We start from the raw sequence: 14028 nt of genomic DNA on the forward strand, positions 1-14028 counted from the left end.
TGTGAACTAGGGTCCTACACCCATCGAGGCTTCACTCGGCTCACCTGAGAAGAGAGGGGGCAAAGGTAACATTATTCACCTTTCCACCAGGAAGCAACAGGAGCTGGTTTGGGCCCTGGAGCATGTTAGAGCAGCCCCATGGTTGCCTATACCAGGTGAAATAATCCCCTCTGGCCGGATCACCGGAGCATGGCACATGCCAACCACACCCCTCCCATAGCTACTTTGCCAGGATGGGAAATCTTTTAGCTCAGCTGATAGAGCTCTGTGGTTTTGGAGGAGATGGAGCAGTTGATTTATACTGTAATAGTGTCTTGCCTGCACTGGTGGATTTATGACAAGGCCATTTCCCCAGGAGAGAGGTTTATAGGAAAGCAGCAGCTGTTATTTATGTTCGGATTTTATTTAATATTCACAAGAACCAGTTCCAGGGAAACTGTGAGGGGGCAAACCCACAGTGGAGCCAGACAGCCAGGGAGAGCCCCACTGGACTGTCTGGCCAGTACGCTGCAGCCAGGTGTCAGCCTGTGTGACAAGGGTGATGTGCCCAGCAACCCTGGCACAAAAACCTCTGGCACCACTGAGAATATTCTAATAGGCCCCGCTAGAGCTGGCCCTTCCCTGTTCCAGCCAGCATCAGGGATTGCACAGAACTGGAACTAGATAGACAGGGAGGGGCCGAAAAGGCAAATGTCTGTCCCAAGCAGCTGGGGCACATCTGACGGGGCTGCACAAGGGAGATGCTAGTCTTGCCCCAGGAACAGGAAGGGTCACGTGGGGACCAGGCAGTGACTGACTGTCAGTGGCACTGTGGTTTGCAGCCTCCATTTTGCTCCCATCACTTTCAAATCAAGCTCTTGAAATCATGTTCAAAATCACCTGAAATGTTAAGGAACAAGACTCCCGTAAACAACAGGCGGCTGGGCCTTGCTCGCTGCAGCGCGGGGTCTGTGAGCAGGACAGAGGAATGAGTCGCTCAGCTTCCCCCCACACTGATCCATCCCTTGCTCTTTGCCGAGTGGTGACCACACCCTGGCCAGCTTCGCTAATGAGCAGAGCTCTGCCCCAGCACCAGGCCCCGACACAGCTGAGCCACAGACCAGTATCGGAATCGCCAGGCGGCACTAACTCTAGGAGGCAGCCTCCCCCTGGCCAAGCTGATCTTGGCTGGTGCTCTCCAACCCTGAGCCAAGCCCACAAGAGCTGTGGTGCCCTAGTGCCCACAGGGAGCCCACCCACCCCCTTACCTGAGTCAGGATATAGCCCCCCTGGGATAACTTCTCAATGACGTCAAAGTGATCCGTGTCAGCAATGTCCAGCAAAGAGACGCTCCAGCCAGCTGAGCGCAAGGCCTGGAGGGAAGAGACAGCAGCGCCGAGGTCAAGAACAAGACCAGGCACTTCAGAGAGGAGGTGGCTGCTCCTCCACGCAGGAGCGAGGGAGATGGAAGCAGCAGCCCCGCCCCAAGAGCTCCCACCTGGAGCAAGTGCCACCTAGCAGGGAGTGGGGCATCCTCTCCCTGAGCAAACAGGCCCATCACAGAAACTAGCCCCACATTCCCCCGGGAAGATCTCCCCTGTGCTGGATCCCTCACTGCGGTGGGAGTCTCCTGTTATGCCTCCATCCCCCGTGAGCCCCACTAAGTTATCACTTGGATGGGAGGCTGAGTGGGGCCAGGCAGCACTAAGCAATGGGTCCCCCTGCTGCGTGAGAGTCATTCTGGGCCATTCTCCCAAGAGGCAAATGACAGCACAGAGTATCCCACCACCCTTCGGGATCTGGTTCCTTGTTCTTTGCTGTCTGGTCCAGCTCTTGTAGTCTCCCATCCAAGCTCTGGCCCCACCAGAACCTGCTTAGCTTATAAACTGGAAGGAAAGCCAGGCCTGAAGTGGGGCAGCCTGCAAAGTGCACCTATTTCAGGCAGTCACTGCCCACTGAAGGAAGGGGTGGAAAGCAAATGCCCCTGGGGCACAGACTAGCTCTCTGAGCTGAGCAAATCCCCTCCTGCTCTGGCTGCCCCTGGGTAGCTCTGCCTAGGATACCTCCAGCCCTGGCTAGAGGCCTTCTCCCTGTATCTGGGACCCCCTGGCTTGAACCTGCCGCCAGTTAGGGGTTACCTCAAGGACTCCAGCTCAGGCAGAGCCAGTCCAACTACTTGTGTCCACGGCAGCTTGCTAAATCCATCCTGCCCTAGCCAGCCGGCACGTCTCCACCCCATCGCCCAGACCTTTAGGGAAAATCTAGGGGTGCAGAAAGTGACCAGCCAGGGCACAAAGCCCCAGCTGCTTACGGACAGGAGACCCCAGAGAGGTTTCCAGCTGGGTGCCATGTAGCAAGGGTGTGAAGAGAAACAAGGTGGGGGAGGTAAAATCGTTTATGGGACCACCTCCTGCTGGGGAGAGACAAGCATCTGAGCTGCACAGAGCTCTTCTTCAGGTCTGGTCTACTGCACCAACAGAAGCTGGTCCCATAAAAGAGATTCTCTCACTCCCTGTGTCTCTAATATCCTGGGACACCTGCAAGCAGGGGTGGAAAGAGTCTAGTGAGTTGGGCTGGGGTCCTGCCGCTGACTTCCCCTCACACACACGCGGCCATGAAACAGTAAAGACGATGGGGCTGCTGGGAGCAGCACCTGGAAATACTCTTGGGATTGTCTGTGGAACTCTGGCGAGTCGTGTTGGGCCACAGCGATCAGCACCTCACAGGCCTTCCTGGCAGGCGTCGCTGCTGTCACGCACAGGACGGGGCTGTTCCTCCGGGCGACCTCCCTGGGTAGAGACAGTGTCACTGCAGAGCAGTCAGACCTGCAGGGGAGGAGCCCTGTCACCCCACTATGGGGGGGAGGAACTTTCCTCTGGGCACAGGGGAAGCCAGTCCTCATGTTCACACTGCACACCACATACCTGTCCTGCCTGTGTGTGCCCGGGGAGGGGCTGAGTATGCACACCCAGGATGTGTAGGCAGGAGCAGGGTGTGCACAGCCTGTGCATACAAGGGGTGCGCACGTACCCAGGTTTGTGTCGTACTGCCCAGGTGTTAGAAGGGGGCGGGTGCAGGCTGTATTGGCAGAGTGTGTGCGTGTGGGCTGGAGCAGGGGAATGCATGATCTGGTGCATGCCCATGGGCAGGGGGTACAGGGGCAAGGGGCCATGCAGGCAGGGGCAAGCTGCCTGTGTGTTTCTGATCATGAGTTCCATGGCTGTCTCACTGGAGGGCGTGCTGGCTCTGGACCCCAGGGCGCTCACCGGCTCACATGGAGCAGGTTGTTCACGGAGGTGTGCGTGATGGGTTCGAGGTCATAGACTCCACTCACCAGAAAAGCTCCTGGAAAATAAAAACACCCTAATCTGTGTGAGGGCCTCGCCTGGCTTGTGGGACCCTACGGCTCACAGCAGCCTGCCCCATTCCCCAGCGTAGGGGAAATTTCCTCTCCGGCCTGTACCTCACCGCAATTTTCCCAGGTCACTGCTCAAGGCAGGGTGAGACACCTACCCCTGAAGGCCCTGGCAGGGCCACGCCAGTAAGCATGCTCTGGAGGACACTGCATGCTCAGGCCTGGAGGGAGAGATGGCACCTGGGAGCTTGGAGAAAGAGACACAATGTGGTTCCCTTGTGCTCCCACTGTCTGTTTGTTGTATCCCCATGGGGTCTCCAGTCTCACAAATCAACAGAAAGAGTCTTGGGGCAGAGATGATCGATTACATGTTCGTACAGTGCCTGGTACTATGGGGCCCTGGCTGCTCGTTGCTACCACACTACAGACGTGGGCAAAGGAGGCTGTCAGGCAGAGTCCATTGCATTATATGCTGCTTTGGAACACAGAAACACTCTGCTCTCCTCACATCTCAGCAGAACAGAGCCACGTGGCTGGAGTGGAAAGGGGTGTAACGCATCATGACTCAGTGAGCCAATCAAATGAGCAAACCCTGCTTTATGGGGCATGGAGCACAGGGGAGGGGTGGTGAGGGTCCCTGGGGAAACCAGGCGCTACCTTTTATGTCTGGTGTCACTCCGTACTCCTCCCAGTCAGTTGAGAGCACCATGGCTGCCAGGTGAGCCCCTGCTGAGTGTCCGCACAGGTAAACACCGCTAGACAGGGCGAGGGTAGACAGAAGGAGCTGTGAGCGGGGAGGTAGGGGGACCGGTGTCTGCGCACCCAGCTGTGGGGCTCCCCTTTGGAACGGAGGAGTCTGCACAGCCTGACAGAGTCAGAGTATGAACGTGGCAGCGTTCCTAGCAGTGGGGTCAGAAGAGCCGGATCAGTTCTCATCTGCTCCAGTCCCCCACCCCACCGAGAGGAGGGTACAGTAGTGCATGTCTCCAGACTCCTACTCCTCAGGGTCCATCCACACGTACTCACTACCACAGTTCCCTAATGCTGCGTGAAATGCCTTCAGCATGATCTGCCTTGACGTGGCCTCCTCCTGCCAGGTTGGCAGGGACACAGAATGAGTGCCCAGGAGCTATTTGCTGCCCTACCTGGTCTTTGAATACTGCTGCACAATGAAGGCCACGCTGCGCCGGACCTGCGCCACCATCACATCCAAGTGGCCTAGGCAGAGAGCACAAAGTGAGAGGGGCCACAGGGCCGAGGAGAGGAGATGCTGGTCCCACTTCTGGAACCCCTTACCTTTCGGAGCCACATCATAGCCAACCACTGCCACTGCAATGCCCTGTGTCACCAGAGGGGGCGCTATAAAGCCCGACACCTCCTTACTGGGGAAGAGAAACACTGGTGAGTCACATGCTCAACAGCTTGGGCTATAGCGGAGCAGCTCCCGAGACAGGGCCAGCCACAGAGACACCCCAAGGGCAGCGATTATCTGCCCATTGGCCCTGCAGCACCCAGGACAGGCCTAGCTTCAACTCTTTTTACTTCTGAGGGGGAAGCGCTGGGGCTGGGGCTGAGCCCCTCACACAGGTTCCCCCGCCCACAACTAACTCCCTGAAAAGGACTTGCCTCACCTTAAAAACTGCCAGTATCCACCGTGGATGTACAGGACGAGTGGGAAGGCTGCACGGAACAACAAGGGGTAAGCTGGCAGGCAAGGCATGTTCCCTCCACTTCCCCCCTCCCTGTTCTCCCAGCTCCTCTTGCTTTCATCCCCCGCCCCCGCCTCTCCCCATTCACCTCCAGAGGGATCTGTGGGTAAGTAAATGTCCAGTTTCTCCCCATCACTGCCCCCATAAGGGACATGCAGCAGGGTCTGCATGGTGGCCTGGGCCCTCCTGGTGCCTGTGAGAGAAACGGAGGACAAACCACATACACTGGCTGCTCCATGGTGCAGCAGGCAAGCAGCCCCCTCACCCCTCCCTGGCTCCCAGACTCTCTGTCTCTCAGCTCTCCGGAACTGCATCCCCCTTTGCTAAGCCACCGCCCTGCCGTCCAAACCTCTTAAATCCCCACCTGCTTCTGTGGGGCCCACAAGGGAGTTGGTAATTTACAAACTGTCCCGGAGTCCCCGGGCGATGCTCTGGAGCTGCTCCCCACAAAGCCAGTCAGGACTTTGGGGAGCCTCCTCTCCCTCGGAGCAGACTGTCTCCAGGGCAAGAAGCTCCCACGGCTTCACCTCCTGGGTCTCTCCTTGGAGCATTCAGCATCCTCTGCCCCTCCGTGCGCTTCCCACAGCGAGTCCGCGCAGGCAGGGGTCCTGGGGGAGCCAGAGGGTCCTGCACCCCACTTTGCAGTCAGACGTGACTCTCAGCCAGCCAGTAACACAGAGGTTTATTCGATGACCGGAACACGGTCTAAAACAGAGCTTGTAGGTACAGCGAATGGGACCCTTCGGCCGGATCCATTCTGGGGGGCAGTGAGCCAGACCCTCACATCTGCACTTCACTCCTCGTCCCCAGCCAGCTCCAGCCCCTCCTCCTCTGTTCAGTTCCTTTCCCGGGCCAGGAGGTCACTTGACCTCTTTGTTTCCCCCCCCACCCTTTAGCATCCCCTTGCAGGGGGAAGGGCCTGGCCATTAGTTGCCAGGCGACAGAGGGTCGGCCAGGAACTGAGCCCCCCCCACAGTATACAGAGAAAACATTAAGAACATTCCCAGTTTGTCACAAAAACAAAGGCCCCAAATCACCCTGTTTGGGTGACTAGTGGGTCCCGCCATGGGGGTCTTTCTCTTCTCTGCCAGCTCTTTGGGGTTGGGGCTCTCTTTGGACTTGTGTCTCACAGAATCCAAGCACAAGCATCAGCAAACAAATAGAACAGAGCAGACAGAGCACAGGGACAAGTCTGGGTCCGGAAGCTCCCCTAGTAACCTGCCAGCACCCCCCAGCTCTAAGCAGTGCTATATGCTACTCTGCAGCTGAGATGCTGTCTTGGCACAGCATGTGTCACATCTGCTCCATTTCTCCACCCTCTGCTCTGTGGGAAGCTTACCCCCTGGCAAAACCTGCTGGCCCTTTACCTTCAGTCACCTCCCTGACATGGGCCTCTATCACAGCCTCCTTCTCCATGCGGTGAGACCACCGGCTGGGGGCATACTGCTTCTCTAGCTCCTGCAGGGAACACAGCACAAATCTAGACACACAGAATGGGGCCAGCACAGCTAGATTTTTATCTTCTTGCCTGCAGATGAGTTCCTGGTCCTACAAAGCTGGTGTTTGTGGGACTGGAGAGAGGGACAGAGCAGGATCCACCCAGAGAAAAGGCAAACAGAATGTGTACCTGGCTCCCAGCATTAACAACCTCAGGCTGGAATAGCAGGGGACAGTGGGTCCGGATTGAGAGACATGGGAAGAGGGGAGGAGCCCAGGGCTGGAATAACAGGGACCAGGGAGTTGCAGGCTGGGACTGAGGGGCACTGGCAAAGCTGGGAGGAGAGGGTCACACACCACCAGTGGTGTCAGTCCCCAAGATAATAACGGAACTGTTCCCTGGACTTTTGATCCCCATGTCCTGAGAGTCCCAAAGAAAGTCACTCCGAATTACCCCTCCTCCTGGCGGATACTCTAGTCTGCAGCCTCCCCCACCCCCACTCAGTGCCCCCTCCCCTCACCTCCTGTGTCATGTCTTGCCACCTCCCCATGCCCAGGCTCAGCCTGCGACCCGCACCGGGTGCTGTCTCTCTGCATGTGACCAGCGCAAACCAATGCGTGCCGGGGCTGGCCTGGTCCCCATTGGCTGCTCCGGAGGGCGGAGGGATTGTGGGAGCCCCCAAGCTGGTACCAAACTCAGGAAGGTGCTGCGGGACTCACCGAAACACGAGTTCTGCAGGCGGTGGCGGCCCTGCCCCCTTCCTCCCCGGTCCCCATGCTCTCGGGCACGGGGGACTGGCCCGGCCGTGACCCCTTTGGGCAGCTCCCCAGTGTAGACAGCTGGCGGGACCCCCTGCCCCCAGAGCGGCCAGATAACAAAGACCTTGTTCCTTCTACTGGATTTGTATCAACCCGCCAATCCCTGCACCCCTCCCCTCCTGCGCCTTGCGGTGACTCGGTGCGGGTCACACACACGGACTCTTCCCGGCTCCTTCCCGTCCACCCCCGGTTACAGGCTTGCGAGGCTCCGCTGGGAATAGCCTGTCGGACCTGGGATCCGGGGGGAACCCGGGGTGTATATGTCCGAGGCTGGGATCCTGGGGGGGTCCGAGGCCGGGATCCTGGGGGAAGCGGGAAGCGAGTCGAGGCCGGGATCCTGGGGGAAGCGGGGGGGTCCGAGGCCGGGATCCTGGGAGGAACGGGGGGGTCCGAGGCCGGGATCCTGGGGGCGCCGAGGGGGCCGAGGCCGGGATCCTGGGGGAAGCGGGAGGCGAGTCGAGGCCGGGATCCTGGGGGAAGCGGGGGGGTCCGAGGCCGGGGTCCTGGGGGCCGGAGGATCCGAGGCTGGGATCCTGGGGGGGTCCGAGGCCGGGATCCTGGGGGAAGCGGGAAGCGAGTCGAGGCCGGGATCCTGGGGGAAGCGGGGGGGTCCGAGGCCGGGATCCTGGGGGAAGCGGGGGTCCAAGGCCGGGATCCTGGGGGCCGGGGTGGGCCGAGGCCGGGATCCTGGGGGACGGGGGGAGTCGAGGCCGGGATCCTGGGGAAGCGGGGGTCCGAGGCCGGGATCCTGGGCGAAGCGGGGGCCGGGATCCTGGGGGACTGGGGTCCGAGGCCGGGATCCTGGGGACCGGGGTCTGAGGCCGGGATCCTGGGGAAGCGGGGGCCGAGGTCGGGATCCTGGGCGAAGGGGGGCCGGGATCCTGGGGACCGGAGGGGTCCGAGGCCGGGATCCTGGGGAAGCGGGGGCTGAGGCCGGGATCCTGGGCGAAGCGGGGGCCGGGATCCTGGGGGACCGGGGTCTGAGGCCGGGATCCTGGGGACCGGGGGTCCGAGGCCGGGATCCTGGGGAAGCGGGGCCGGGATCCTGGGGACCGGGGTCTGAGGCCGGGATCCTGGGGGACCGGGGTCCGAGGCCGGGATCCTGGGGAAGCGGGGGGCGAGGCCGGGATCCTGGGGAAGCGGGGGCGGGATCCTGGGGGACCGGGGGTCCGAGGCCGGGATCCTGGGGACCGGGGGCGAGGCCGGGATCCTGGGGAAGCGGGGTCCGAGGCCGGGATCCTGGGGAAGCGGGGGTCTGAGGCCGGGATCCTGAGGGGACTGGGGTCCGAGGCCGGGATCCTGGGGGACCGGGGTCTGAGGCCGGGATCCTAGGGGGACCGGGGTCCGAGGCCGGGATCCTGGGGAAGCGGGGGGCGAGGCCGGGATCCTGGGGGAAGCGGGGGCGGGATCCTGGGGGACCGGGGTCTGAGGCCGGGATCCTGGGGGACTGGGGCGAGGCCGGGATCCTGGGGAAGCGGGGGTCCGAGGCCGGGATCCTGGGGGACCGGGGTCCGAGGCCGGGATCCTGGGGACCGGGGGCCGAGGCCGGGATCCTGGGGAAGCGGGGGCCGAGGCCGGGATCCTGGGGGGACCGGGGGGGGTCCGAGGCCGGGATCCTGGGGGAAGCGGGGCACCACCCACAGTCGGGGGACGCTGAGAACTACTCCGAGAGGGGGGGTATTGGGGGGAACCAATCCCTTTCCCATCATGCACCGGGACAGGCCGCCTCTTGGTGCTTGGGTGAAATTTCCCGCCGTGGTCCTGATTGGTCGCCGAAGTGAGCGGGAGGGGCGTGGCCTCTCCTGATTGGTCTGTGCCGGTGGGGTTTAAGCGAGCGGATCGCGCGCGCGGCTTCATTCACTCAGGACCGGCGGGATGAGCTGCCTGAACGTGCCCGGGGTGCAGCCCGGCTCGCCCGCCAAGGCGCGCGGCCAGATCCAGGTGGGTGCTCGGGCGCCGGGGCGGGGGCGCGCTGCGGGTGCCCCTGCCCGGGTCTCACCCCGTGTTTCCTGTCTCCGCAGGTGATTTTCGGGCCCATGTTCTCCGGGAAAAGGTACCGGGGTTTGGGGGGGCTCTCGCCGGGGTTTGGGGGGCTGGGGGTCCCCTCGCACCAGGGACCCGCCTGCGGCCGGAGCGGTCCCCGTCAGGTGGGGGGGGGGTCTGCTGCTGGGCCTACAGCGCTTGGGCCCTGGCTGCTGCCCCTGCCCCGCTCTCTGGCTCTCGGGGCGCAGCTACCGAGCCACCCCGCCTGTCCGGCCATGGGGCGGGCCCCGGGGCACCCTGCAGCCCGGCCAGACGGGCCTTTAAACCTCTGGCACTGAGCTGCTGCCTACCCAGCCTCTGCTGGGGCTCAGCCAGGGGCTCCCCTCCGGGCACAAGGGAGTGACGGGCTCGAGCTGCTGCTACTGGTTTGTGGGGTGTTGGTGAGTAGGAGCCCAGCCCCCTTACTGGGGGAGAGACACTGCTGTTGTGTTACCCCCCCAGATAGGCTGACAGCCTCATGGTGAGGCCACTGTTGTCTCCTTGGCTCCCAGTATGTGTTCGGTGTGCTAGACCTCGCTGTCTCCTGTGCTGCCACTAATGGACTGTGGGAAGATCCTTGGGGTAATGTCCATTCCCCCCATGTACTAGCCCCTGTGCGTGATGTGGTTCATTGTGACACTCTTTTGTAGCACAGAACTCATGCGCCGGGTCCGCAGATTCCAGATTGCACAGTACAAATGCCTGGTGATAAAGTATGCCAAGGACACTCGTTACTGCACCAATGGGGTCTCCACGCATGACAGGTGAGCTGCTGCCATGGATATCCCCCCATTAGCAGGGAGGATAATCATCTGACTGCTGCAGCTTGACTGTTCCCTTCTAATAAGGGAAACTATAGAGAACTTGGCTTACAAGCTTGAAGTTGTCTCCTTTGTTCTGTACAGGCCATTGGCCCTGCCTTCAATGGGGTGTTTAGGCATGACTCTGCAGCCCTGTGCCCCTCCATAGAATGCTGCTTTCAGCTTGCTGCTGTTTAGCTGTAGTATAGGACGTCTTTTCGTACAGCTAGCTGGTTGGCAACTGCACCGTGTGTAAGTGGCACAGCTTTTAGCCCCGGAATGATGACCTGTCTCAAAACAGCTGTTACCTGTGCTTGAGCCCTTGTTTTTAATAGCGCTCTCCTGTATGGTTGACCAATCACTGTGTGCTGACCCTTCCTTGCAGGAATACCATGGAGGCTCTTTCAGCGTGTTATCTCAAAGATGTGCAGCAGGAGGCGCTTGGTTCAGCTGTGATTGGTATTGACGAAGGCCAGTTTGTAAGTTCTCAATGCTTGTTTGCTGCTGTCTCCTGTCCAATAACCAGCAATTTGCCTAGAAGGGGCCCCATGTCATGTAAGATGGGAAGTGCAGAGAAGAATCTTAGACCCTCTGTGTTAATCGGTAAAATGGTCTTGTGCAGAGTTCTTGTCCAGCCACATTTGTGTGGTCTAGTGCCATCATCCCTCCTTGTAGCCTTGGTACGGGTCCTGTGGGCAGCTAAACCTACCATGTTTAGTCTGAACTGTGAAGACTCTCCTTGCCTCCTTTGCTCAGGTAATGTTGCTGTAGCTTCCTAGCCAATGCCCTGCCCTGCCCTGTCCTGCTGTTGTGGGGACATTTCTGAATTCAAGGCTATCTGCAGCATTTGAAGCTGCCCATGCTCCTTCCTCTGCACTCTCCTCACTGACGCTGTCCTCTTTATACCCTGTCTAGTTCCCAGACATTGTGGAGTTCTGCGAGGCGATGGCCAATGCAGGGAAGACGGTAATCGTTGCTGCCCTCGATGGGACCTTCCAAAGGAAGGTAATTTCTCTTTCAGCAATGGGTAACTGGATCCTTCTGAGTTCTTATCTCTGTACCAAATAGCCTGTCTCTTTGCTGCAGGCATTTGGCAGCATCCTGAACCTGGTCCCCTTGGCAGAGAGCGTAGTGAAGCTGAATGCTGTATGCATGGAGTGTTACCGGGAGGCTTCATACACTAAGAGGCTGGGCACTGAGAGGGAGGTAAGATTCTAGGGAACAAAGACCACTCTGACAGGGCCTCGAAGGCACCTGTGAGGTGACCTGCCCTGCCCATGGTGAGCTCATACAGGAGGAAGGAGCATTCTCTTCTAACCTACTCTCTCTTGCCAGGTTGAAGTCATTGGAGGGTCAGACAAGTATCACTCAGTCTGCCGTGTCTGCTACTTCAGGAAGCGACCTCAGCAGGCTGGGCCAGAAAACAAAGAGAACCTGCCTGTGGGGGCCAAACAGGTGGATGCCATAGCCTCCCGAAAGGTCCTGGCTTCGCGACAGATGCAGTGGAGCCCAGCAAACTGAGCAGGGGAGGCTAGAGACTACAACTTTGGGGCTTCTTTAAAGCTGGCTTTCCCCTCTGTTCAGCCTGGAGCTGTCTCATGGCCTCCCAATGCTACCTGCCCAACCTAACTGCTGCTTGTTGTGTGCTGAGCTACAAAGAACCAGGCAAGCCTCCACATAGAAGGGACAAAAGAGGAGAACAGTGACAAACAGGAGTCAGGCAAGCAACCAAGGGGAAAGTCCTCTGCCCTGGGATGTGGGCAAGAAATGGGAGGCACTTACGGAGGCAGTCACACTGCAACATACCCTTGTCCCTGAGTGTGGGACTTCCCAATACACCCATCTGTCCAGGCTTCTGAGTAATGAATTCCTCCAACTCCTGGTTACCTCTTGAGCACTTTTGACCTCCTTCCCTGATGCTGTTGCTGGGTTTTGCTTGTGTTCTTAAGGACCTTGCCTGTTCCTAACTAGCTCATGGGTCTGACTTGCTGCCTGGGGATGCCCAGTCCCTAGGTGACACTGGGGCAGGAGGACCTCATTGCTTTAGCCCCTTCATTATATTGCCTCTTACTCCATTCTAAGGTAAACAGCCTCAGTCCTCCCATCCCTATTAGTGTCTTCTCCTGCTATCACGACACCCCAGCCATTATTTTCCCTCCCAAACTTCAGTTTCCCCTCTAACAATGCTTATGTGCGGCTGCCTCCATCCCCTCTCTGGCAGGCAGCTGTAATTAGTTCTCCCTCCCCTGTTGCACTTCAGTGGCTGTCCAATTATACTTGCTAAGTGACTAAAAGTTGCTCTCAATCAGGGCTGTTCCATTCCAAGGGTTTTTACTGTTACCAGCAGTGGAGGTGGCCTTGATGATGTGTTTATTTTTAGGGTTAGGTGGGGGTTCTGTTTTTAGTTTCAGCTGTACTAACTCAAGGAGCGAGGCCCTGCTCCTCCCTGCATCCCCCCCTAATGAGAGTGGAGAATAGTCACCCCTCCAGCCATGGTGTCCAAGCTCTTAACACAGACTAACTGAAAACAATGCTCTCCTGAGGTGAGGTGGAGCTGGGGCTGATGTTAAAGGGCAGCATCTGCTTCAGTGGAGCCTAATTCTGCTAATACCACTGTGCACAGCTGCTTACTTGCCTAAGAAGAGTTTGTAGAGCGGGGTCTAAAAGCCCTGTGTCCTGATGGAAAGGATGTGCTCTGTCCCTCTACTAGAGGGAGTAAAGATTAGTGCAGGCAGGGGCTTTGAGTAGCATTGCTGGTGAGTGCCCCACCCCTTATTGTGTAGTAAATCTGAAAGCTGCCTCTGCTGAGCATTATTTTTAATCTCCCAGAGGGATGTCTCTGTGCTGTCCCTAGAACCAGATGTTTAAATGAGGGTCTCTCGAAGGTAACAGGCAGATGATCTCCACTTTGACTTAAATTTCCTCCTGTATCCTTAGCAAATCTTCTCTTCCCCTTTCTCTCTAAAGCTTGGGATCATTCCCTGCTGCTTCCTTGCTGCCATAACAGCGTGTGGGCCAAAGCCCTTTCCCTAAGGCAGATGTAGCATTTTGATAATTGCTAGGCCAGGCCAGCCCTTCCCTTCCATTCTCTGGAGAATGCGCTAGCTGCTCTAACCTCCTTTCCTGCAGCCCAGGCTTGCTGCTTTGTGACACAAGGCCCTCTGTTAACCACTGGCCTGGCACCAGGAAGTTCTCTTCAGCCCATTTCCCTCACCCCTTACAGCAGCTGCATTTATCCTAACCCAAACAGGGCCTGGAAGCAGCAAGTTTGACCATCTTTATGAAGCTCACCTGCCAGGTGTAGTATGGCTGCTGCTAATTTTAAATACCTCCATTGCTGCTTTGGGGGGAGACTCTACAAGCTGTGACTGAAGAATTCCTGCTTGGTTCTAGAGCTGCTTACTAAAAAAAAGGGGGGGGGGAGTTTAATGTGCATAAGGCTGCACCATTAGCCTTGGAGGGGGGGCTCATCCCTTGGTGTGGGCAGCTGCCTAATGGTTCAGTGGGTCTGTAAGTGCAGGGGTGAGTTTTAAATTAAATAATTTAATGAAACTCCATGTAATGTGTATTAATGCCACAGTCACACTGCTCTGGCTGAGGCCTCTTCTCAGGCTTCTGGGGGCAGCTGTACTCATGCTCTGCTGACAGGGGGTGTGTGCTAGAAGCACTGTCAGGTGGCTTCTTTATGGGAACTGCCTGCTTGTGTAACCACTCTCAAATTCCCTAACCCCTGTGGGTGCAGGGGGGGCACACTGGAGCTGTGCTAAAAATAGGTCTGTGCAATGATTATGCATTTCTTGGCTCTTCAGGACAGTGACTTGCTCTAGGCAGAGCATGGGGGGGGGAAGCTGCATTTCCTATCCCTCCCTGGGGGGAGGAAACCCACCCCCTTCTTAGGCTGAAACAT

General features: G+C 58.5%; 2 protein-coding genes across 5 annotated transcripts; one reads left to right on the forward strand and one right to left on the reverse strand.

The window, feature by feature from the left end:
• Nucleotides 1–451: 451 nt before the first annotated feature.
• On the reverse strand, nucleotides 452–7339 carry AFMID (arylformamidase). Of its 3 annotated transcripts, none has more exons than XM_039501901.1 (11): nucleotides 7201–7339; nucleotides 6411–6501; nucleotides 5132–5236; nucleotides 4966–5014; nucleotides 4631–4716; nucleotides 4480–4552; nucleotides 3992–4089; nucleotides 3246–3324; nucleotides 2633–2768; nucleotides 1248–1352; nucleotides 452–879 (listed from the first exon to the last, which is right to left on the reverse strand). In XM_039501901.1, exons 1-11 carry the CDS (start codon nucleotides 7255–7257, stop codon nucleotides 850–852), a joined length of 909 nt encoding a protein of 302 aa, XP_039357835.1. In that variant the 5' UTR covers nucleotides 7258–7339; the 3' UTR covers nucleotides 452–849. The 3 variants fall into 3 exon arrangements, with proteins under 3 accessions (XP_039357835.1, XP_039357833.1, XP_039357834.1); XM_039501899.1 differs by lacking the exon at nucleotides 7201–7339 and adding an exon at nucleotides 7002–7064; XM_039501900.1 differs by lacking the exons at nucleotides 6411–6501; nucleotides 7201–7339 and adding an exon at nucleotides 7002–7062.
• Nucleotides 7340–9118: 1779 nt separating this feature from the next.
• On the forward strand, nucleotides 9119–13919 carry TK1 (thymidine kinase 1). Of its 2 annotated transcripts, XM_039501754.1 has the most exons (7): nucleotides 9119–9240; nucleotides 9321–9352; nucleotides 9972–10085; nucleotides 10507–10600; nucleotides 11037–11126; nucleotides 11208–11327; nucleotides 11457–13919. In XM_039501754.1, exons 1-7 carry the CDS (start codon nucleotides 9175–9177, stop codon nucleotides 11640–11642), a joined length of 702 nt encoding a protein of 233 aa, XP_039357688.1. In that variant the 5' UTR covers nucleotides 9119–9174; the 3' UTR covers nucleotides 11643–13919. The 2 variants fall into 2 exon arrangements, with proteins under 2 accessions (XP_039357688.1, XP_039357689.1); XM_039501755.1 differs by lacking the exon at nucleotides 9321–9352 and having other exon boundaries at nucleotides 9174–9240.
• Nucleotides 13920–14028: the final 109 nt, after the last annotated feature.

Source organism: Mauremys reevesii, linkage group 15 (genome assembly GCF_016161935.1).
Source record: "Mauremys reevesii isolate NIE-2019 linkage group 15, ASM1616193v1, whole genome shotgun sequence".
NCBI lineage: Eukaryota > Metazoa > Chordata > Testudines > Geoemydidae > Mauremys > Mauremys reevesii.